Raw genomic sequence first — 25,517 nt, forward strand, 5'->3', positions numbered from 1 at the left:
GCCATCTGAAATTTTGGTACTGAGGTTGAGCTGTCATCTAGGCTCTGCCACTAGTCACTGCAAAGGTAGAAAACTACAGGGACAATTCAGCCTATCCTAAGCTATGTGTCTTAAGACAGATAGTGCCAAAGGGTGATTCCTCCCACCCTTTAATTATTAAAGGGTTAAAGTTGGGAAAGACAAATTTAATTCCTGAGCACACCAAAGCAGGGACTTTCCTAACACTAACAATCAATGTTCCTGGACATCACACCCCTAAGCAGTGGTCTGTGTTGGTGGCAGGTGCTCTCAGGTTCCTGGAATGCAGTTCCTGGCCCTGGAGCACACCTTCTTCTTCCTGCTCTGAGCTTGGTGTGCAGGTTGGCTCGTAGCAGGCCTCCTGAGTGATGGGGATGGCAGTGATGAGACTGGCTTCCCGGCCCAGGCGCTTCTTCTCTTCCTCCTGCTGCAGGTTCTTCAGGATGTGCTCTGCTCGCTGATGGGAACGTGACACAGCTCTGGCTGAAAATGACTTCTGTCAGAAAAAAAAGAGAAGAAACACAGCCTGAAGCTGTTAGTTAAGATGCACACATCCTGCATTTTCTGCCAGACACCTCAGTGACATACAGCAACTCAGTTTCTAAATACAAATCAGACTAGTGCTAGCTGAGCAGAGATTCACCAGGAGACTCCTCTTGGAGCTATGTCTACAATAAGCCTTGGTGCAAACATCTCCCAAGAGACACCACATGAACCAGTGCAGAGAAAAGAGTCTGTCACACAGTTCAAGTGAATTAATATTCTCTTGGAGAGAGAACAGCTGTGTGCTCCTGAGATCTGAGTTACTGTCTCTCATAGGGATATGATATGCAGTACAGTACCTCAGTGAACAAACAGAAAAGCCTTATGCCCATGTAGAAAATTCTGTGTGCCCTACATAAGCAGCATACTAGACTTTTCCTAGCTGAGGAAGACAAGAAAACTCAGAGTTTAGCCCACATCTTTTGCCTTTAGCTTCCCCCATGCCGCTGCAGAGTAAACCCAGTGCTTACTCTCACGATGTCTCTACTTACCGACTGATCTTCATTTATAGGATCTTGCACACTCCCGCTGCACTGAGGGACCCAGGGGGGATCAAACATTGGCACAGATGGCATCCCCAGGACAGGAGAAGGCAGAGTGAAGTTTATGCTTGGAGGAGGTATCTAACAAAAACATGAAAGACATTTTGTTACAGTAGACCATTATTAATGTCAGTACTGCTAATTAAACAGGTACCCAAGACATTAATTACCCAAGACATTAATTGCCTCTGTAAATTTTTCGCAACTCCATATCTCACTACACTGTAACACCATATATGACACAGAATTCTTTCTTTCTCTGATATTTTTCCTGGCCGTGTCCCCGTTACACTCTCTCCATTTTATACCAGAGTTCTACACATCACCTCCCCCACTTGTGTGACTTACACAACCATTTTTTTCTCTAAACAGATTTTCAGGCTACGTCATGGCAGCGTGTCGTTACACATCTATCCCACAAGTCAGGCTGCGTTTCATGTATCCTATCATCTACCTTAAAGATCTGCTGTGCTCCCTCTTCCATCCTTGGCCAGACTTGATACCTAAACCTCCAGAGCGTGTGAAATTTGAGAATGGCATTCAGTCTTTGCACTGTCTCTGGGTGATGAAATTCGGACATCAGCATGTCAGAAACGGCATCTGGCACTTTCACAGCACACAACAGGAACATAGCAGCTGCAGGGAGAGAACATCTGATCATCTCTTTTCCTTAATAATGTGTTTATTTGGCAGAGAAAAACTGTGGCTGTACAAACCCCCACCAAAAGAAACCTAATCTTGGCTCCAGAAATGAGATCAGCAGTCTACCACACCTAGTGAAAATTGTACTGCTTCATGAAACCAAGCACGTGTGATTCCACCTTTTGGAGCCACACAGCGCTACGTGTGATGCTTGTAAAAGGTTCTGGAAAAACTGCTTTTAAAATAAAACGCAGTTTTGCTCTTCTCACTAAAATCTCAGTCATGACTGGTTTAAAATAAGAAGCACCTCTTGAAGTAACAGGACTAATTAAGTTTTTCTTTCAAAGATTCCACTTCCAAGTGATTTCTGTGATGATTAATAAAGGCTGGTTTTACAGAAGCTCAGCCTTCCCCTCAGAGCAGGAGGCAGGGCCCCAGTAGATGTCTCACCGGTCTATTTTCATGGATAAAACCAAAAAGAAAGGTTCTTAGTTAAATGGGCACCATGCAATGATCACAATCTGCTTCCAAGAGAAAGCGGAGTTGCTATGAATTGAGAGTCCAAGGACCAGATCACAATGGGAAACACCACAGTAGAAGTTGAGCTGGCCCACAGTTGTTTCATTGGAGCATCTTTGAATATAAACATAGTCAAACTCCAGACCGATGGAGGCCAGTTAATTTAGATGGGTATCTGAGGGGCACTGAGCAGGAAACAAAAGCAGGGGGAAGAGTGTTGCTGTGGGTGTCAGAGAGTCCATAGCTTCTTTACCCAGTAGCTCACCACAGATCACTGGAGACAAATTTCTTTAGATTTGGTGGCTGTTCCTCCACAGTAGAAACAGGACATTTGCCATCGTGTTTGCCTCAACACTTATTCAGAAGGTGCCAGGCATGAGAGCTGTGCTGGTGGGAGGCAGTCTGAACATCTGCAGAAAAACAAGGCTGCTCTTTGACTGCCTAGGTCCTGCCTTGCAATGCAAAGGTTCCCATTCCTGCTCCAAAGTCCTGCTCCAAATCTGTAGGGACCCTGTTCTTTCACCAGCTCAGAGAACTTTCTACTTCTTCTTGTTTGCAATGTAACTGTGTCAAGTCTTAATAGGACTGATTTAAAAGTGTGAGCTCATACTGAAGTAACCAAAAAAAGAAATACAGCCTTGGAAGAGGTCAGTAGATGGTGCTGTCGTACACTAACACACGAGTTCTTTTTATCGAGCTTGTGGATAGCAACATTATGAATTTTCAGGTTTTGACACTGATTAATGTAATTTATGCTGGAGCTGAAATCACTCGCTACTAAAAAAGCTACTACAGGCCCTCAAATGGATTTTAATCCTCCCCTCAGGAAGGGGAGAAGGAGGAAGATGTATCTCAGAGGCTGCTTTGGAGGAGCAGCCAGCTGGCACTCCTCAGGAAGAGTGCCAAAGCTTTGTTCCCTTCCCTGTGAGCCATGGTAAGTTTTTTGTAAGACAGAAAGAGTATCCAAAATTATTCCCCCAGAAAGGGACTTGAAGGGAGTGCAGTTTCAGGCAGTTTGTTTCTCTTCTTTATTTTGCTCCTTTCTCTTCCTGTCTGCACATTTGGCCTGGGAAAGGCGAAGGAGGAGAGCACAGAGAAGACCTTTGGGCTGAAGAAGTGCGCTGTGCACTGGTGGAACAGATGGAAATGGAGAGAAGCAGGAAGAACATGAGATGTGGAGTCAAACAATGGACTTCAGGGTGGAATTCATTGCCAGCTGTGGAAAATGAAGGACTGGTAAGCTAGATTGAAGTGTGATGAAAAGGGGAGCAATGTCTTAGGAGCACTTCAAAATTCTTGCATTGTTAGCAGCATTTGATAAAAATGTCTGTAATTTAATCTTCAGTGTAAGAACACCTGGGTTGGCTCCCTTAGGTGCACAAATCTGGGGAAGATGGCAATCTTTAAGCCATTTCCTTAGGTGCTAGGGGAGGAGAAAGGTAGAATTTGAAAGTTGTGGGAGACTGGCTTACAAACAAATTTGATCGCTTTACTTTATGCTTTAGTTCAGCAATCTGTGTGTTGTGTGTGAGGGATGTTCACAATTTCTAGGGTTGTGGCTCATGATTTCTGAACATCTGGTATTAGTACACACTGGCTATGAGTGTTTTGACAGGACAATAAGACTAGAAAAGACCTCCTGAGTCACAACATCTAATCCCTTTCACAAACTCTTAAATCTAAGTGCATTTGCTCTCTTTTCTGATGGGTAGAAATCTTCTGTTTTCCAGGTGAAAGAAGTCAAAAAAAGTTCATACTCATCTTTATGCTACCACAGCTACCTCTTTGCCTGGTCTGCTGTATTTATGGAGAGCAACAGTATCCCCTCTCATTCTTCACCTGAATCCATTAAATAAATGCCCTCATCATATAGGCTCTTCATTCTGCCTCCTGTCCTAACAGTCTTTCATTGTACCTGTCCAATGTTAATGTCTCTTTCTTCAGTGACCAGAATTGTGCATGGATGTGCTGTGTTCTAGGTAATTGTACAATGTGCTTTACAACAGCGTTAATACTTTGAATCTCTAACGAAATACTTCTGACACATCCTGACTGTATTTGTTGTTTCCACAGCTGAATTCTACTCAATAAGTCAGTCATCTTCTGGCCAGCTGATATATTCTGAATTCCTCCAAACCTATATCAGTTCCATGGGAGAAGATCCAAGCTCAAAATAGAACAATTCTTCTTGTTAGTTTGCAAGGATATAATGTTACACTTTGTAGTAATAAATTCGTCCCATGTCTGGAATTCCCTTTTCAAGGTAATACTCTAACAGGTATATGATGTTTTCTTCTGTCTTAAAGATGCGTCTCAACTATGTGTTATCAGCAAATGTCATCTGCACAATTTAATACCAAGACAAAATGGAAAATTTAGATAAATACCATACCATAAGACTACTTATTGATCAATGCTGATGTCTCCATAGAACATGAGAGTTTTCCTTTCAGTACAAAAGAGGAGCTATGACAGTTCCACTCTCACCCCCTTTCTCAGTTTTTGTAGCAGCCCTCAACTGGTACTAACAATTTCCATGAGGCAACATACAAAATACTTCAGTAAACTCTGGACAGATTAAATCACTGTGTTTCCTTTGCTTAGAAACACAGCTAACAGAGAAACTAATTTTGATGCTCTCTAATCATCCACCACAGCCAGGGTCTGAGAGATTGCCTTCTTGACAGTTCTGACCACCTCTTTTGTACAGAGCACAAAAACACATGAAGGTCTATGAAAACCAAACAGCCCCCAAGAAACCCTTGGTGTCATTAAGACTCCTCCACTACAAAGCTGTCTTGCAAGGCCCTGTGATGTACTGTGCGTTGTGCAGCCAGGGTAGCCATACTAAGTGGTTTCATTCTCTTACCTGCTGCTCCAGCCATGTGCTCATCCACACTGAGCAGGAGCTCCCACGCTGCTGGCTGGATGTCCCCATACATCTCTTCCGTGAGGATAGGAGCTGCCTTGATTAGCAGTGACAAAGGTGCAGGGGAGAGGCTCATTACCTGCAAAAAAACGAGCCATGCCTTACAGTTGAGCTGTGCAAACTATCCACAGTGAACAACACATTCCGTAATTTTACCCTAGTTTTGGTCTGCAGATTACCCACTGATAACCTCTAGTTTCAGCCATTTCAGATAATGCTCTATAGAAGAACATTGCTTTCAGCCTGCACTGAAAGAGCAGTGTTTTCTAGCTAGTTCCCTGAGTCTGTTGCTAGTCACTCATGTCACTAAAACACTGATAAAGATGACAAAAGGAAAGCCAAACTCTCCCAAGGTGGTGCACAAATAGTGATACAGATTCATTAAAATCTCACGGACTGCCAAGAACAGGCCTGTGAAGAGCCTGTTGCTTGTTCAGGAACACTGAACAAGAAAGAACAAATAAAACTATTGCTGTAAACTGACAGGTTGTATTTAATCACATTTGTGGATTTTTAATTTTTTTTGTTGTTTTGTTTTAACTTTTTGTATCCCCAGTTTTGATGCATGTGTTGCTATGGGAAGCCGGCGATAAAGACTGCAATTTAATGGAACTACATGTTTAAAGGATTCTTTAATGGGGTTACCTTAAGAGGCTTAAATTTACCATTACTCAGCTGGGGAAAACATGCAGGGTTGAACTGATTGATATTCAGGAACAACAGTTCTTCACATGCGCTTAGAGGTCCGTATACATTTTCCTTCTTGTTGCAGTCTAACCTGACATGTATGTATCAGCCTCCCTAACTAGCACATGGCCTAGTCAGTACCTGGTGCCTGATGTATTTTAACATTCCAGAGTCCTTCTTCCCTTCCAAGTTGTTATCAATCACTCTCTTTTTTAGAGAAGGAGTTCTCAAGCATGACTTGTCTGAGCACTGAAAGAAAAAAAAAGTGGAGTCCACATTTAGATTTCCCAAAATGTGGAAAGGGAGGAGATCATGTACAAGAGGAATTTCCATACACTAAAATCTGTCTAGTTCCAGAGCTGTAGCACAAAGCCGTCTCCTGTGCTGGCAACAGGCCTAGTATCAGTCAGATGACATACATACATCATCAAATTTTCTTCTCTTTTTAACAATGCTTTTCCCAATAAAAGCTTAAGGCAGAAGCTAGTAAACTAAATGAGGAATGTGAATGTGCTCTGTGTAATCTTCACAAGTGGCACACCCATGTATTTCAGGAGAAGAGTACTTTAAGCAGGTGAGAGGTAAAAAGCCTATAGCTTCCCTCTAAAAAATTACCCACAGAGGTGTTTAGTGTGTACAACACTGATTCCTCTCAGCTATATTTATCTTCTCTTCTTCCTCAGAAAGCATAAGTGACTGTAACACATTTCAGGACTTGAGCTCATGCCTGCCTGAGAGTTGTCCCTAGCAGATTGACAGTGACAGTGATAATGACAAGTCCTTTTTATGTTCGTTATTCAAAATACCAGGGACTTTTCCCAGAATGCTAGGTTGCCACAGACTCTTCTCCTCAAGCTAGTAGCCTGCTGATTAACATGGGGGTCCTCGTTTATCAGAGAGCTCACAAACCCCATGGAGCACATAGCCAGGTCTGCACATTGCAGCTACCTCCAGCCTTTCATTCTGCAAGCTGGGAGAGTAAAAGGGAGGTTCCTCTGAAACCCAGATAAATGTGGAAATGGTGCCCATGCAGTCAGAGAATGACAACACTTGAAGAATACCAGAGCATGAGGAACCGGGATGAAAAGTCTATTGTTACATAAAATTCAAAAGTTATCATCAATTGTTCTCCTGCAGTGAGGTCTGTACAAACATGGTGCATGTGTTTGTAGGAAACCTTATTGTCCCCCAACCTCTTTTTTCCTTGCTGTTGTTTAAAGGCTTTAATGGTTTGATGGATGATGAAATGTGTATTGCTTTACCTTGCCATTCATGGTTGGAGATGAAACAGCACACAGTAATGCACGGTGTTCTTTTGCTACCTTTCATGAACACTGCCAGCTGCTCATCTCAAGCCTGCCTTCTGTAGAGGAAATGACCGCCTCTCTTCCTAAATAACTGTGTGATACACTACTTTCCTGTGTCAGAGGAAATATATGGGGGTTGCAGTTTCCAGGAAAGCAGAATCATTATCTGTCGTTTCATCTGCTCTGTGCTTTGTTCCATACAAATACCCTTCAATTTTCTGACTTGACAGGAAACAAATAATCTGCTGGTTGATGAAGAAACATTATGAACTTGTCTCCTGCTCCTTCATTTTCCACCTACAGGGATGATAGCCAACTGAAATCTTGATCAGAGCTTCATGCACACTTTTGTTTTCAATGTTACTGCAAAGTAGTTGAATGACTCTGCCATTACAAGTATTCAGAATAACTGTAGTCTGTCTGTTGTGGTCAGGAATATGAAAGTTGACATGATTCAGTTGGTACTTGCGTAGGCACTTTACTGAAAGCAGAAATGCATTTCCACTGAAGTTAAAGGAACCACTTATATGGCTAAAAAGGTGCAATCTTGTTTGAATATCCTGCTGAATTGGTCATTAAAAGTGTGTCACTAAAGAGACTGTAACATTAAAGACTAATGTATACAATTCTTGGAACAGCTCTGAGAGCTCAGACCTAAAAGAAAGAAATTATGCAAGATTTTACAAGAATTTCAAGAGTGACTCTTATTAACAGATGAGAAGAAACATGAAAAAAGAGACTGGAGTCCAGGGGCTGATAAGTGGAGGTCATAAAAGAACATTAAAATTAAAGTCAGGTTATAAGCTTTTAAACGACCTTATCAGCAACTAAGATTCTTCCCAATCAATACAGATTATGTTCCTTCCATAATGCTAAATGACTCAATAGGGTTTGTTGTTTGGGTTTTGTTTGTTTTTGTTTTTGTTTTTGTTTTTTTTACAGCAGATCTGTGTTTAGGAAGGGCTGTGTTCATTTTGTCATGAAAGAACTGTTTGAGCACATTACGCAGCCCTTGAAGGTAATTATGACCTGCCTGACAAACCCCCAAACATTGCTTTTTCCATCTACTCACTTCCTTTTGCTTTTTGCCTCTTGCCACACTGTTCAATGTGCTGTTTTCTCGCAGAGAGTCCACTGTGTCTCCATACAGGAGTTTGATGGCCCGGACAAGGCGAGCACAGGACCGGCTGTGATGGAGGTAGCAGTGTGGGTGACAGTAGTCAACGTGGGTACATATGAAACTTTGCTGGTTGCATAATAGGATCATAACCTTGAAAAGAAAAAAGAGAATATTTACCTATAGAAAAGGGAGTTACACAGAGAATGGCACAGGGCAGCCAGTGATGGGGACAGTCAAACTAACTTTTCCACAGCCTAGCTGGGGAGGCATGAAGCTTGACACAGCTTTTTTTTGAAAAGGTATTGTGTGTCTGTGCAGAGCTCCATACTTGCAAGTGATTTACAAACTGGCTAGGCATGGCTAAAGAAACATAAGTCTTACAGCAGACAAAGAGGCAGAGCTGCTGTAGATGTGTATGTTTGGCTGGTGGCAAGATTAAGGCTGAGGAAAACAGTATTTCCTCAGTTTGCAGAAAAGCTGTTGTACCGCCACTCTGAGATGAGGGCTTAGACTGGAAATTGTCAACTACTCAATCATCATAAAAGCTGCAAACACACCAGGTTCGGGGGTTAGTTTCCTTCAAGGAAGGGGAAAGGAAATGTCTCAGTATACTCTCAAGTAGGGATAAACTGTGCCAGTTGTTCTGCATATGCTTCCCTCCCTGTGCCTCGGTAGGCCCATCCAGCCTAGCTTTATGTTAGCTGGCTCAGTTACTATTTCTAGTGGTGTTGCCATATGGCAGCTAGGAGCTGTAAAACCTGACTAAGAAACAGAGTAAATATTTTGGCATTTAGCTATTCTGAGCCCTGCTTTGCTGCAGCAACACTGCTATTAGTCCCTAAACTAATTAATTAAAGACAGCCTTGGGTAAATTTACACTTCAGTCACTGCTCTCTGGTGTAACTCAGGGGGTTTCTTCCTGGAGGAGTAGAGCTCAGTCCAGCAGCTCTTTGTACATTGGTCTTCATGTCACACACAAAACCAGCGGCTTAGCAGCACTCTGAGGAAAACACGCAGGCATCCCCAAGCCATTCACACTGTAGGTCAGAACTGGCTTTTAGGAATCCTTCTCTTTATCCCACAACCTAGTGCAGAAATACCCAGAACTACCAGAAAGAGGCTATCATCCCACCTTTTCTATCCATTTATTGTCTGTGCAGCTGCAGCCTGCTGGGTCTCCCAAGTACGGCAGCCACATCACTCTCAACCCTCAAATATTTAGGCTTCCAAAAAGTCAGGACCTTAATTTAACACAAATCTGTGCTGCGTATGCGGGATCCTTGTCTTTGCCTCCCTATTCTGGCCTCATGTTATTTTGGGGTCAAACAGGAATAACTCAAGCCACTAGCGTGGTATCAATATGCAAACGGTATAAATCTGATCAGCATTGTATAGCTTCTACCCAGCCTCTGGTCCACTGTTGTAACTTTTAGTTATGGTACACTGACACAGAGTGAGGACATCACACTCCAGGCTGCCATAGAGGACAAGTAAAGGAAATGCTGGTGCATGCATAGAAGTAACTGGAACCAGTGATACTTCTGAGTGGTTTTCTCATGACCATTAAGTAAAGCAGTTTTTTGTTTTGCCTGTAGTTTTAGTCACCATTCATCCACACCTTCTTTCCAACAAACAAAAAGAGAAAGTTCTCATGTGATATTGGTACTTGCATGGCATTAACTGGAACAGGTGATTTTTCAAATCTTCCTTTCTCCTATGCAGGCTAATCACATGTAAAGTGGGACAAACATCTCAAGTTCCCTGCAGTTTATGCCTTGTATTTATAAGTCCATGCATCCTCCCACATTGAGCAGAGGCACCGTGATTTATCCTAAGCTGCTAGCTAGGGAGATGCCTTTATCCTCTAGCAATTCATCACCTAGTACACATTCTCATGTATAACATACTCAGTTTAGTACACTGGAATTTCCAAATCTGACAGGGAAGCGGGGTAGTCCAGGGATTGAGGTACTAGCTTGGAAGACATAACATTCAAGTTCCCCCCCTGCCACCCTCTTCCAAAAAAGACTGCTTTTCAAATCAAGAACTGCTTCTGAAATCGCAGTATAGGTTAATCTTGTTCTTGCCCACACGCCATAGGAATGTGGCAGTTGAGAGCAGACTGTGAAATACTTGGGGGAAAGAGGGAGATATGAACTCATTATTGGCAGCTGTCTTTCCCAAAGGCAACCAAGAAGTCAAAAGGCATCTGTCCTCACACACACATGCAGGACACAATCAATCTGCGCACAGGGAGTCGATCCAATTTTTCTGCAAAGCATGTACACACGGGCACACTGACCATACTGCACCATCACAGAGTGTCAAGAGGCAACAGAGGTAGAGGTATACAGTCCTTGGATAGTGGATTGAACGGTGTAGACTTGCCCAACTGACTTTTGGCATGTCTAAATCATGGGTACAGAGATCACTAAAACGGATGTCCTAGGCCCTGCATGACCAAACCACATTTGTACTGTTGTACTCCCTGTCTGTTGGATAGAGTCGAAACTACACAAGGCCCTGTTGGGTTAGACATTGTGATAGAATGCATGTAATGGAATCAAAGAAAATGTTGCAAAAGTTTTTTTTTCCCCACAAGGTGCATAATTGAGCTCATTGCCATAGAGTTAATGGAGACAAAAATATATAAATTGGCTCAAAAAGGGGTTGGAAAAACTCCCTGAGGAAAAATGTTCTGGTAGTTAGTAAACATAGTGGTCACAACAGAACCTCCAGCTCAAGTATCTTCTCAACTGCCATTTCCCAGAAGCTGGGACCCAGCTCACACTGTAGCCCATTCTGTTACTCTTCCTGAACTACCCACTACTAGCCATGCTGGTGAAAAGATACTGAGCAAACGTATTTTTCAGCTGAGGTAGCATGGCTGTCCCTGCACGCCTGGAGAGAAATAGTCCCTTTTCCCTTACAAACTAAATATATGAAATGGACAGAGGGAGCAAGACAAAAACTTCCTGGTTTTACTCCATTTTAGAAATGGCAAACGTGATTTTCAAAGGTCGCAGCTTACTTACACTTGGGATCCTTGATGCTACATGGAGAAAGCACAGATTGTGATCTGGTTATTGCCAGCACAAAGGTTTTCCTACTGAAAATGCCATCCTCGAGAGCGCTGCTGGCGACTCATACTTACGTGCAGCCACGACATGTTCCGATGATAGTTCTCCTCCGTGCCTGTGTTGCTCAGCACCTCGGGCTCAATGCTAGGTTCGCTCGCGCTCCAAGGGCTCCCTTCTTCAAAAGAAAAATACCCAAAAGGTGGTTGTTTTTATTGCTCCCTATGTGCTTAAAGACTAGGGACAGCACTTGTAAGCCAGGCCAGCCTTGTGGGAACAGACCAGAGTACACAGAATATGCCACACTGGAAAGACTGCGTTTGGACACCCCTCCCTGATCCTTGTATCATGCTGGCTTGACAATTACAAGAACCATTTATACTCGGCTCACAGGCTATCTTGTCAGTAGCAAGCACTGCTCCCTCCCCACTTTTTTCTTTAATGGAAGGGGAGAAGGTAAACGAAAAATATCAGAAACAAATTCTTTGCACCATTCAGATGCTGCAAATGGTTGGTTTAGTGATCTGCATTGACTGGGCTCTGTGGTTAAAAATGTCAACAAAAATCCAACCAGAAGTGGCATCCAACTGGATACGCCAATGGGCAAAGTCACTGCTAATTGCCCATGGAAGCTGCTAATGTCATGGGGATGAAAGGGGAAAAAAATCCTGATTCTTGCACACTAGTTCTAAAGAACTCGGACAAGGGAGAGATTTCTCTGGGAACTTCACCGATCCCTGTGTTTCCTCTAACCATTTCGTAACCTGTAGGCTTCCTATAATACTAACATTAATGCTGTTAAGAGATGGCTGGGGATGAACTTTTTTAATCCTTTCCTTCTGCTCTTTAAGTGAACTATGACTTGCCAAAGTCTACAAAACAGGCAATCCCACTCTCCATGTTCACCTATGGAAGCATCTTTTGGGCAACATAAAAATGACCATTAAGCTTGGGAGATTATTTCAGCTCCAAATGTATCCAAACCGTAGTTTTTGGTTAACAGCTCTAGCAGAGGGAGCCCCTTTAGTTCAACTGTGATGGAGATTTCTCAAGGCAGGATGCACCTTTGGTTTCCATAATATAAATATCTGGGGATCCATCTTTTGAAGACTAAGGAAGGCATCTGCAAACTGTAAAAATATATGTATATGCCAATATGTAGAAATATAGTATGTAGCATGTACATGTTATGTTCTACATACAGGAATATATATATTACATGTCATATGACATGCCTATGACATCATATGCTACATAGAATATGAAGTGCATGTCTGTACATATATATATATATATCCTACCTGTTAATATGGACAATAAAATGTCATATATCCATTTGATCTCACGTGTTCACTATATCATATTATTTAGGGGGGTATGTATGTGCGTATACACACGTGCATGTGCTCCCCTAAAGACAGCATGCGTTTGGCTGGCAGGCACCAGCATTCCAAGAGTTCATGCTCTAACACGGAGCTCTGAATTGACAGCCTGTGCGTGGAGCTGACGCTGCACCCAGGATTTGAAACATCTTCCTCCCAGGCCCTCGTTCGGGCACTCCCTGAAGAGGACTCCAGGTTCTTTCCTAGCCTGTTGGGGTGGGGGTCTCTCGTCATTTCTAGCTCTGCTGCAATCCCATCAAGAGTTTAGGTCCTGCCTATTGCCCCCTCCCTTTCCACCCACTCGTCTAAGTTACCTATATCAGTGACAGTGTCCCTGCTGTGGGACAGCTGCAGCTCCTCATTCTCAGACTCTGAGTCCTGCCGTGATAACTTGGTGCTCTTTAGGCTGCCGGCCCGGCGAATGCTGGAAAGGGAACCCCCCTTCTTCACCCGGAAACTGCGGGTTCCTTTAATCTGGAGCAAGCGGGAGCCTCCTATCCTGATCTTCCTGCTGGGAACTGTATTGAAAGAATAAAAGAGGACTTTTTTCCCCTTAATTTTTCCCCATTTAAAAAGAAAGATATCCTGGCCCTCCCCTCCCTCCCGACCCTTTGCTGCCAGCCTGTATTGCAGCATCTTTTCTTCTACCAAGGTATGTGGGGCCAGAGGTTCCCTCCAAAGCCACCGCCAATGCAGCTCTGTCAATCAGGCAGTAAAGATGTTTAACAGATATGCGTTCAGCACCTCATTTCCTGGAGACCTGGTACGTCACCTCAGGCCTTGTCTGTATTTGGAATTAGCCCTCATTCAACCACCAGCAAGTAGAGTCAGCTGCTCTAACAGAAACCCAAAACGTGGACAAGGAAAACCTACGATTCACACCAATTTCAATCCATTCCTGCCAGGAAACAGGATCTGCCCAATGGATGTAAATTGCAGTTTTCTTTGCCAGCCCCTGGGGTTTACATTAGTGCAGAATCACCTCTTGCTAGGGACAGATGGCTGAATCCCAAGCATGAACAAGGCACCATGGACAAACCTATTTTCCTGTGGGCCTGGGTTCTGTAAACCTCACTGAGCTCTGCAGTAGGATCAATTTTTTTATTCATACAGCACGTGTGACTGCAGAAGGGTAGTCTGCTTCATGAGGTTAGCACACAAGACTTCTTTGAAGTAAGATTTGCATAAATCCGTGTCTCTGCATGTTACTCTTCATCATTAGAATGCTTTAGAGGAAACAGGAGCACGTAGATCCTCTCCTTCAGACAAATCAGCAGCTTTCAGGCATTAACAACATCCATTGACACTCTGCATTTTTGATGAGCACAGACATGAAATGGTTCAATGTTCAAAGCACCAACCGTTTGCGCTTTCATTCTCCTCCTAGTTCAAAGGCAGTACATGGCAGTATGTCAGTCCAAATGTTGCAACACTCAGTCATTTTACTGCAGATCTAATCAGGCAAGGCCATGTGTGATCGATTACCTTTTGGTGTGTTGTTGAAAATGAACAGGATACAGTTTTTTGGATACCACAGGTAAGTAAAATATTTTAATAGAATTGTATTTGGGTTTCAGGAAAAATCAAACACACCTTTACTCCTGAGAATGCCCCTAATTCCTCCAGAACCCAATTCCCACTCCCATTTCCAGTGGCTAACGTCCTGGCCGAAGACAGCTGTAGAGGTTTTGAGAGCTACTCCTCAGTCCTCATGAATCAGCTGAGCAAATCACTGTTGAGTGACCAGAGAATCTCCCTCCAAGTGACCATGCTGAGTTCCTTAGCAATCACTACTGCTTGAATTCTGTTCAGATCGGCCTCAATACAGTGGCTCAGTTCCCTCGAATGCCAAACCATTTAAGTACTTGTAACTGCATTTCATGAAGTCTGCAGAATCTCATTTTAGCACGCAAACAGTACATATGATCCTCTGAGAGCCTGCATCTACCTAGCTTTAGTGTCTGTATTTCAGACCTACCTGGAGCAGATTCTATACAGTAAACTCGTAGCTTTTGGATAGCTGTTAAGCCACGCCTGGGGTGAGCAATGAGAGCAAAGTTTTTAACACTCCGGAAAAAATGAAAGGAAACAGATTAGTACTCATCAAAGAGGTTGAGATAAAGAAACCTGTCACTGCAGGCGAGAAAAATTAAGTTACATTCACACAACAACATTTTCTTATCTAGAAAAGTGTAGATTATGAAAGATGCCTCTGCATCTGTTATGTTTGGCCCAGGTGAATCCCCAGAAGAATATGCTGTGGCCAGAGAAAAAAACATAATTATTGTAATTTTAAAATATAACATTATCTTGCATTTATTTAGCTTCCAAAGTACTGCAAATACATTTTTGCTAGAGTATATTAGGATATTAGGATTCAGCTTTCCTACCATAGTCACTTTTCCCGTCTGTAAAATGTAGTAAAGAGGCAGCTTTAGTAAAGGACTACTACATGACAGCTTAGGGAAAAGGGAGAATGGAGGGAAAAAAAACCCACTGAAACTGCAGGGAAAATGTAGTTTGTTAAGTCAAGGATGCAGAAAGTTAATACTATCTTTGCAAAAATAACTCAATTCTGCATTATGCCTTTAGTACAGTAACACATCAAGGAAATCCTAAGTTAGCATTGTCTCTAAGAAAAGTAGCATAGCTAGAGACCAGCCACCACCATTTTCCAGCAGGACTGCGTGCTTGTAGGCATTCTCCCACTCAGGTAACATCTCAGTGAATGGGACTGCTGCCTGAGAGGCTGAAAAGTGGTTTCAAGTAGTTGTCGTAACCATCTTCAAAAAAAATCCAATCCCAAAACCAAGCTTTTCCTCATCTAAATAGTTAGAGACATTTTATCCCACTGATCTTAGACTATCAGACAGACCATAAGGCTGTGTGCTTCTCTGGGCTGCCAGTGTGCCAAAGGTACAAAAAATGAGGTTGAGCATGAATTTATCCAGCTCACCTTTCTTAGGTCGATACCTAGCTGTCTTCACAGGAGTAACTGTCTCACCTGACACAATTTTGGAGGCAGTTTTATACCATGTAAATCATGGAAGCAGTTCTAATATTTTCTAATATTAATTGTGTCAGGGTCACAGCTGAAGACAACGCAAAATTTATCCAAAGCCCCCTGAAGTCAATAAAAGCTCCTCTGAATCATTAATACACATTACAGTTGCTAGAGGATAACCAGCCACAGAATCCATCCTTTTCAAACAATCATCAAACATTTATCCTTTTCAAACAATCATCAAAATTATCATTCAAACATCTGCACCTTTATATGGCTATTATGAGTCAGAATTTAAACAGCTCTAGAAAACTTGTTAGAGGGAGAATCATTTACAGATAACTGTCTGGCAGTTTAGCCTCTAATTGCAAATACGCACGATGACTGTATATTGTATTGCAACACTTGTACCATCAGATAGTATGTGAGTTTTGCATGAGATGGCTCAAAAATGGAAACAATCTGCTGTTCTCAGCAAACACAGTGAGCTTGAGGTTTGCTTGTACAGTATACAGTATGCTGGTAACATTAACCTGCTAGCCATCAAAAGCCACATAGGTGTGTGTTTTTCATGTGGGAGCAAAGAATTCAAGAGATCAAGTGATCAACCACTAATTCTGTGAGATGCCATGACTTCCAAGATTTTCACAGAAAGATCCCAGTCTCCCCTCCTATCTGTGGTTTTCCCAAAATGAAAAATTGTAATCGGAATAAAAACCAAACAAGAACACTTTTGATCTTTATTTTTAAAGTGAATCAATTAGTGATGCTTCTCTCAGTATCCCACTGAGAGACAGTTTCAAACAAGGCACCCTCCTTTTTAGAAATCTTGCAGTGCTCTCAATCGGTTTCAGTCACAGCAGTGTTTTATAAAATTTAACATCTTTGCTTCTCACATTTGTTATATTGAACCCTGAAGGCCAGAAGCATCTCAGAAATTATTCAAAGCCACGTGACTCCATGGCCGCCTGCTTTTTAACACAGTCTATGCAAATGAAAACATAAAATCAAGCGCCACTTCACAAGCCCTGAGAATACAAAAGCCTTATTGTGCTGACAAACCTTTTTTCTCCTCGAAGCCAGCCTCAGATTTGAGGGTGTGGCTGCTGCTGTGCAGGGAATCCTTTGAATCTTCGTTTTCATCCAGAACCCCAGCAAAGCTGATCTTTCTTTCATACCTGTGCCGGTCCATCTCAGGGTCCAGACGCAGCCTGCAGCTCTCCAGATCCTGTAGCAGAATGTAGACCACACAGATGTGCAAGCAGCATCAGCCCCCACGCCTTTCACTGCAACCATAGAAGCTTCAGGAAGAACTGCTTCAGGTGGGAATTTATTTCTATCACACAGTTCTCCATCTACCCTGACACCTTCTAATCCAACTGCTCTTCAGACTTGCAGCACGCTGAGCCACGCTGTCAGGATGGAAGAGTTAACAGGTGTTAACACACATTTCTGGTTAACACTGCTGAGTGAATTGGCACCCTGTCTGCAGGGTCATGAGGGGGGAAAACACATAAATGGTCCCTAATGGATGGGTGGCAATAAAAGGTGGCCCTTGCCCAAGATGCTGGGTGGGTGGTTAGGTCTCTACTCCAAAAGGCTACCTGTGGTTGATTAGGTAATGCATTGCCACTGTAGTCATCAGAGGCAGAAAATCTGAGAGCGAGCTAGCTGACAGTGCAACAGCCATGGCAGCATGGCCCAGAGCAAGCCTTCTGTGTGCAGATCCGGCTGAAAGGACACAGTGGAAAACAAGGAGTAATAAAAATGTTGGCTGCACTTAAATTCTGGAAAATAAACAGCATTGCACCAGAGAGAAGCTAGTTTGCACCATCATTTTCTCCTATTAACAGAAATGGCACCATTTGTGCCATCTACTGGCTACCAATTTGGGCCAAAAAAGCCAAAATCCTAAGATTCCACAAGCTACGGATTATCATCCGCTTTCTCGAACCACAGCTAGAAAAAGTGAAAGGAAGACTGTGAACTCCCACACTGGCAGACACAGATAAAATGCTGGGCTCTTTAAGAACATCATTTGTGCCTTTTGACTGGGGGTGTCATCAGCTTCGAGATCTCCCCACCCAAAATGTAACTAGCTGAAATCTAAAATGAAAGCTCCTTGCTGTGAGTAAACAGTTGATGAACGTGAATGATAACATCACTGAAATTATCCAAAATAGTTATTCCGGATAAAATTCTGTAGGCTCAAAAGATCTCATACAGGAATTTGCATACAAAACTCCTATAGAAGTTACTGGGAGCTACCTGGGTAGTGACAAAATCTACTACTCTAAGAGCTGGTTTAAAAAAATAAAGGTTTTTAGATTATCTAACACCAGCTGAAGGTCCCAACCAAATCATTTACAGTCAGCTTTGCATCTCCAGGGAAAATTATCATAAATGATTGTCAGAAAAGCTAACAGTTGATTGCCATAAGGGAAATATTTTAAATTTGCTCAATAACAAAACCTGGGATACAAAAAGGTGGGTGCCTAAAGTAATGATCTGTAGTATCTCTAGCATTGAAAACTTCCATGTAAATTGTTTAAAATATATCTAACACAGTTCAGGATATGAAACAAAGGCTAAAGCATTTCAGGATAAAAATCTGTGATCAAATCTGTCTGAAGCAGCTTCATAAATTAGCATGGATAAGCTGAGCCATGATAGCAGTATAGGTATATTCCTAGGGCATGGTCACAGTCCCCTTCCCTGGAGGGTTTAAGCATGTTACTCCTCCCAGCTGTTTGTCAACATGCTTACATTGGAAATTGCTGCCCCCACAAATTAACTGACAGAATGAAATACATCCTCCTAGCACACAGTTAGTCCGACTCTATCTGTCTTCAGCAACTGGCCTTTTACGATAAAGTGACCTGCTCGGTTGACATGGGGCGAGCGGTGGACGTTGTCTACCTGGACTTCTCCAAGGCTTTCGATAGGGTTCCCCATGGCCTCCTCCTGGAGAAATTGATGTGTTATGGCCTAGACAAGTGGTCTGTGCGGTGGGTGGGGAACTGGCTGACAGGCTGCACCCAAAGAGTGGTGCTAAATAGCTCTTTTTCAAACTGGCAACCCATCACAAGTGGGGTCCCCCAGGGACTGATATTGGGCCAACTTTATCCAATACCTTCATAAGTGATCCGGATAACAGGATCAAGTGTAGCCTGGTGAAGTTTGCAGATGATACCAAACTGAGTGGGGAAGCAGACACTCTGGAAGGGAGAGCCACCCTGCAGGAAGATCTGGATAGGCTGGAAGAGTGGGCTAACAAGAACCTTATGAAGTTGAACAAGGACAAGTATAAGGTCTTGCACCTGGGAAAACGTAATCCAGGGGTGCAGCACAGAGTGGGATCCACCTGGCTGGAGAGCAGCTCCATGGAAAGGGACCTGGGGGTCCTGGTGGACAGGAAGCTCAACATGAGTGAACAGTGTGCTGCTGCGGCCAAGAAGGCCAAGAGGATGCTGGGTTGCATCAACAAGGGCACCACCAGCAGAGATAAAGAAGTCATTATCCCACTCTACTCAGCACTTGTCAGGCCACACCTGGAATACTGTGTACAGTTCTGGTCCCCGTTATACAAAAAAGATGTGGACAGGCTGGAGGGGGTCCAGAGAAGGGCCACCAAGATGATCAAGGGTCTGGGAAGCCTGCCGTATGAGGACAGGCTGAGAGACCTGGGTTTGTTCAGCCTTGAAAAAAGAAGGCTTAGAAGTGATCTCATCACCATGTACCAGTACTTAAAGGGGAGCTACAAAGAAGATGGTGACTCTCTTTTTACAAGGAGTCACATGGTGAGGACAAGGGGTAATGGGTACAAGTTACTCCTGGGGAGATTCCGATTGGACACAAGAGGTAAATTTTTCACAATGAGAACAGTCAATCGTTGGAATAATCTCCCCAGGGAAGTGTTTGACTCTGCTACACTGGGCACTTTTAAGACTCAACTGGACAGGGTGCTGGGCCATCTCGTCTAGACTGTGTTCTTGCCTAGAAAGGTTGGACCAGATGATCCTTGAGGTCCCTTCCAACCTGGTATTCTATGATTCTATGAACTGCTAAGCTAAAATGAATGACTTTCCACCACAGCAAATGACAAGTTCCAGTTCTCTGGCTCTACTGTGGCAGCAGTAGGCTTCAAGAGAATGGATTCATCACTCCCAGCCATTTTCAAAGTGAGCTTGTATCTACTCCACCAGCTTTGGTAAAAGGATTTGATTGAAACTTCAGTCAGGACTGCCTGCCTCACTCAAACATAGGTAAGGGTGCTTCTGCCCTCAGCCTGGTAACTCTGGATGGACTGTGGGTAGGTAAACTGGTTCACCACAATTAGTTCAGTTGCAAATGTTTCAGTTCTTCAAGGCTGCTAAATCTGTGCTCATAGCTATGGAACAGGTATGCCTGCAAACACCAGTGGAAGTGAGATTTGCTCTACTGGAATTTCAGATTTATGAACCATAACATTATGTACCTGATTCTTTTGGAAAGGAAGCATCACTCCATGAAAACAGAGACTTAATATTTTAATCTGGAGTGTTGTTGGCTCTTTTTTTTCCCCCTCGTACAAAGTTAAACGAAGCACTCTATGGCCATTTTCTCTAGCAGGCTCTTGCATAATGTGACCTTAAGGTTTCTTCTGCCTATGCATCACAGAATAATTCCTCCTCCTTCTCTCCCATATACAGGTCTGAAAAGCTATTAATCAGTTGCATTTCTAACTGGCACAAAAGCACAAATTTCTGTTGACAATCATTACCCAATATATTCTTAGCTCCAAGCCTAACTACTTTATTGAGATGAATTCTAAACCCTGGTATTATCCTGATTTTGGATGCAGTCATTTACTGCATGGTAAAAATATCAACAAAGTGTTTAGAAAGACTGAATTTATCCCTGTTTATTAAAATTGCCCTTCTTGCATACCTGGGGGCTGAGTCACTTCATCATAGGTCATCTACAGCCTTTGAAACCAATTTCCGAACCTAATTAAAATAATGCCCAGCCAAATCAGCCTGTCAAGCACAATTGTCATCAGCAAAATTTGATCTCCATCTATCAATAACAAAAAACAGAACAGTAGGGCTAATCCCTTCATGTTCACTTGGAAACTTCTCATTCTTTCTTTATAATTTTTATCCTGATTTCCTAAAGAAATTAGGTTTAAAAGATGAAACTGTGTGTCTGCCATTCAATTCTCATCTCATTCCATATTAACCACCTCTGAAGCTGATAGTCACCTTCAACCCAATTTGACAAAAGATAACTGAGTACCTGTGTATTTTGTGAAACAACAGGCTGAAGGCAACGATAAGCTGCATTATTAGACATAAGAGAAACCACACAAGAATGAACCATTGGAAATCAGGTTTCAGGGGTTCTGCTATTCACAAAATTATTTGTGACCTAATCAGTCGTTTAGCTTACTATTCATGCCAGGATTTGCCTGTGCCTCTCTCGGTCTCATGGAGGTTTTTTTTCTTACCTTGCTTCTTTGTCTCTGTTTCTTTCCTTTCTTCCCCCAGTCCTTTCAATTCTGTTGTCTAACCCAAGCCAAAAATCTGCAACTTTTAAGATCCAGTAAATTCTCTGTAAACCATGCTCTTTCCTTTCTCCTAACTGCCCTGTTCAGTTCTCTGTCAACTGGCCCTCCTAATCAGCTAGGCAGCACGCAAGCTGTCACCTCCGGCAGTCCATCTCCCACACCTCTCAAGTCCCCCACACTCAGTTACTTAATCCATCAGCTGCCCTCTTCTCTCTTTTGAAACTTTCTTGAACTTCCAGTACATGTTGTTCTTCCACAGTCTTATCTTCTTAATCAACCCATTTGATGTGCCCTAGCCATCTTCTGTTCACCAGAGAATGGCTCCTTTCTCCCTGCATCAGAGATCCACTTGAGTTATTACCTCACCCTACCTCGCTTCAGACAGGCACAGAGCCCAATGACTTCTGTGGGCATGGTTCCCTCTCCAGTGTGTATTGTCCACTTACCACAAGAGGCTCAGTACGTGGCCTGGGCATGTAGGGAAAAGTCTCTCGAAGGAAAGTGGTTATCTCCAGGAGAAGCTGACAGGCTGCCATTTTCAGTGCAAAAGGACAACAACATTTGGTAGGATTCACAGTGCCTAGGAAAAAATATTCCTATGGTGAGCAAGATGATGCAAAATCTGGAACCAAGAAGTGATGGACATTTTCACATATGGTGCACAATGCAAGCTGCACTAAAAAAGAGGAAAGCCCAGACTTCTATCTATGCTACTTTTTCTATACTAAAAGGAACATAGCCAAACAAATATCAATCCATGTATTTACCAGCACATGCAATAGTGTACTATAGTATATATTATAGTATATTATGGTGAAGTATCTACTAAAGTAACATGATCTTACAGCATTTTGTATACACCTCATTTAAAGTAAATACAGCTTAAGAAGTAGACACCCTTCTTCCCCTTTACAATTTTGCATTCAGCCAATTGTTCTGCAGTTCTACAAAAGAACCACTTTAAAAAATAGGAAAATTTCTCAAAATGCATGGAGTTATGACTAGCCAGCAAAGAGATACTGTGCTTATTATAAATTGCTACCCTGATAACTAGAAAAGACAGCCTCCTTTGAAGTCAGGCTTCTTTATTTGTGCACAGAATTCAAGTGCTGTTTAGAGATAATCAAGGAAAAAAAAAATCAAACCGCTTAATCAAATTATATAGTCAAATGCTTAACCTAAAACAAAGGGGGAAAGGGAAGAGGGATTATCGAAATACTTGAAGTTTTGTCTTAACCGAGTGTAAACAATCAGCTTCAAAAGCTCTATACTTTGTAACCCATCTAATGCCATTCAAAGCTTGAAAGATTCTTCAGTGCTTGATCGATTTGAAAAATACTATTTAGGGTAATGGACAGCAAAAAAAGTAAATGAAAAAATTAGTTGTGACAACAACTAACCATACCCATTTTTTAATAGTGCCTGATATTACCATCTACATACATTTCAGAGAGATTTATGTTTTCATTTGCTTTCCCTCATGTATGATCTAACTAGTTTTCGCAAAGAAACAGTCCAAACTGAACAAGTGAGAGGATACTGCAGGGATCAGATAAAACCAGATTAATTGTGTGATGCTTGCTAATTCCTCTGTACACATTACCAGTAACAAATTATGGACTTTGTAGGGACTAAAATTACCTGAACTATCAAATACAGATGGGACTTAGAGTGTAATGGGATATACAACTGCATATTTTATGTTCCTCAGTCTACTCCCTACAGCATACAGGGCAGTTTTTGAAAAATCTCTGCCTTCAGCAAGAATGCAGATCCGTTATTTTCAGACCGTGGCTTTCAGGAGAGTACTCAAGCTTTTACATGGCTTTCTAGATCATAACCTGTTCTCTCTGTTTGCTTGTCTTAGACCACCCTTTTAAAGCAGGTCCCCATCCCCTTATGAGTGCCTTATCAGTGGCTGAACAGGCACAAGAAAGACTATTCTGTCACTTGGTCATGGGAATGAAGTTGTTCTTCACCTTTCAAAAGTCATTCATGGTTCAGGAGAGGGAAAATTTTGGGTGCACTCTCCTGCTTTGGATATATCTCTTAAAGGGCCAATAAAATATCCAGAACAGCCACCCACATTCATGTAGCTGCTAGCGCTGGCACACCACATAGTGGCACATGTGAAGATCTAGCCTAGGGCAAATACCTTCTCTTGAGATCATTTCCCACAAATGCCATTTCACTGCTCCCACCTACTCCTCTCTACTCCAAAGTTGGCCTTTATGCAGTGATAAGAACAAACCCAGAGCCACAGAAAAAAAGACCAGAAAATACATAAACAGTACTAGCACACTACATCCAATGGCGAACAACAGTACATGTACACAGGAACCAGTACATTACAGCACACACGTATATACAAATGGTGTCTGGAGAGGACATAATGTTTGTTACCACCTACACCTACAACAGTATGTGTTTTGACTTAATTTATTTTGATTCACAGTGTGTGTTATAATTCGCATGCCTATCTAGACTTTCAGAATCAGCGATCTGCAACACCCCCCCACTTACATATGCACACACAAAAATACGTGTGTTTTAGTCATCTTGTTGTTATACAGGTTTTTAATGATACATTTTATACCACTGTGCTATATTTCTGCCTGAGAATCAGGAAAATATACTGAAGTCAAGATTTAAAAGCCTTTGGCAGAGCTGTGCCAATTCACATCAGGTGAGGAGATGACTCTTCAATGTTAAGAAACAGAAAAGCAGCTGATGTTACACAAATGTTTTGGCAGAAATAACTGGGAAGAATGGGAGTCTGAACCAGTTTTGGCACTCAGGTGACAGGAAGACTCAAGAAATTAGTACCCGGCTTACAATTGCAGTTGCCAGTATACAGGAATTGCAACTCACTGCCTGGTTTCACCCCCCTTTCCTTCAAAGTCTCCCAGTGCTGCTACCCATCTGTCATGTTGTACATCCAGGCACGGAAAGAACAGGGGAGGAAGTTGGGGTGAAGGTGAGGGACTGGGAAATACAGCTGAGTGGCAAGAGGATGAAAAGAGAAGAAAAATTAAGTGCTCCTAAAGCAGAGGTTCTTACAAGCGGGGGTTCTTGTAGTAAAGGGAGTCTCCTTACTGTCATCTAAAAAGTCTTCTTCCTCATCCTCCTTTCTCAGGCGCCTCTTGGTCTCCTCATCATAAATGAGGCCCAGCAGGTTGGCAGGGCTCTCACTCTCAGCATGGCACAGCTCATTGAGGCGGACACCAATTGCCTGCAGACAGGGAGAAAGAGAAAGCACAAGGTGGTGAGAATTTCAGCCCAGGTCACTGGTGGTCAAGGGCTCTGCCCCATACAGGCTGTGGAAATGTTCCAGCCAGAACAGAATGTCCTGGCTTTATTTTTATTGTTTGCAAAATGCAGTAAAGTAGAGAAAGGGATGATGATAGAAGAATAATTGCTAACAAAACCATAATTTATTTCACCTTCTTTTTCAACCAAAATTTGCAAACAGTGTCATATTTCAGGATGAAAAATTTTTGCAGATTTAGTTAAATAACAACAAACAAAAAATCCCCAAACTGGCAGATGATAGGCAGGAGGAGATTAGGTCATTATTTTGTATGAATTTCTTCCACTTTTCTTTCTGCCCTTGATATATGTGTGCCAGATTTTTGCTAAGTCTGAGAATATTTAAGAAATTGTTTAAGAACTTAAACTCCATTTAAGAAACTACCCTGTGACTTAGGAACCCAGTAACAGTCCCTGTTTCCTCCACAAAACTGTTGAATGCCCATGGGAAAGCCTGCTTCCATCTTTAAAGGAGAGACTGCCTGATGCACTTCCCAAAAATGAGCTGTCAATACATGTATAAAAGCTGGAAAGGTGCATGGGTAATGGTGTAAAGGGGATCCATGTAGAGAACACAGACGATTTCCACTGAATACTGTTACATTCTCCAGAAAGGCATTGATCATTTATTCGTGGCTGTTTGCCAGCATCATTATCAGCATGTAAGCAGCCTTCATGGTGCTCTCCACAAAGCTATAGATGAAGGTGTGTTAGCAAGAAGAATGCTTGCCTGCTAAGACACTTCAGAGCTCTTAAGGATTTTCTTCATTTTCTTTGCTGCAGGTAGGTGAAGAGAACACAGACAAGTATGTAAAACTTTATCCTATGATATCATCACTTCGTGAAGGAGGAAATGTGTTTAATTACTGAGTTTTCATCAGCACTTGCCA

At 42.5% G+C, this 25,517-nt stretch overlaps 1 protein-coding gene across 3 annotated transcripts in view; it reads right to left on the bottom strand.

The window, feature by feature from the left end:
- UNC80 (unc-80 homolog, NALCN channel complex subunit) overlaps nt 1-25,517 on the bottom strand; it is a gene marked incomplete at both ends in the record, with an annotated part of 131,834 nt that overhangs the window by 49,714 nt on the left and 56,603 nt on the right. For 2 of the 3 annotated variants that reach the window (XM_082311743.1, XM_082311742.1), the window contains 10 exons: nt 328-514; nt 1,053-1,184; nt 1,558-1,739; nt 5,134-5,272; nt 6,022-6,129; nt 8,260-8,457; nt 11,462-11,562; nt 16,833-16,998; nt 21,765-21,898; nt 24,415-24,550. In XM_082311743.1, coding sequence (XP_082167869.1) covers nt 328-514; nt 1,053-1,184; nt 1,558-1,739; nt 5,134-5,272; nt 6,022-6,129; nt 8,260-8,457; nt 11,462-11,562; nt 16,833-16,998; nt 21,765-21,898; nt 24,415-24,550 — 1,483 coding nt within the window. Of the gene's footprint in view, nt 1-327; nt 515-1,052; nt 1,185-1,557; nt 1,740-5,133; nt 5,273-6,021; nt 6,130-8,259; nt 8,458-11,461; nt 11,563-13,080; nt 13,285-16,832; nt 16,999-21,764; nt 21,899-24,414; nt 24,551-25,517 lie in introns of all 3 variants that reach the window. The other variant, XM_082311741.1, reaches the window with a different exon arrangement.

Source organism: Platalea leucorodia (genome assembly GCF_965183815.1).
Source record: "Platalea leucorodia genome assembly, chromosome: 5".
Classification (NCBI taxonomy): Eukaryota; Metazoa; Chordata; class Aves; order Pelecaniformes; family Threskiornithidae; genus Platalea; species Platalea leucorodia.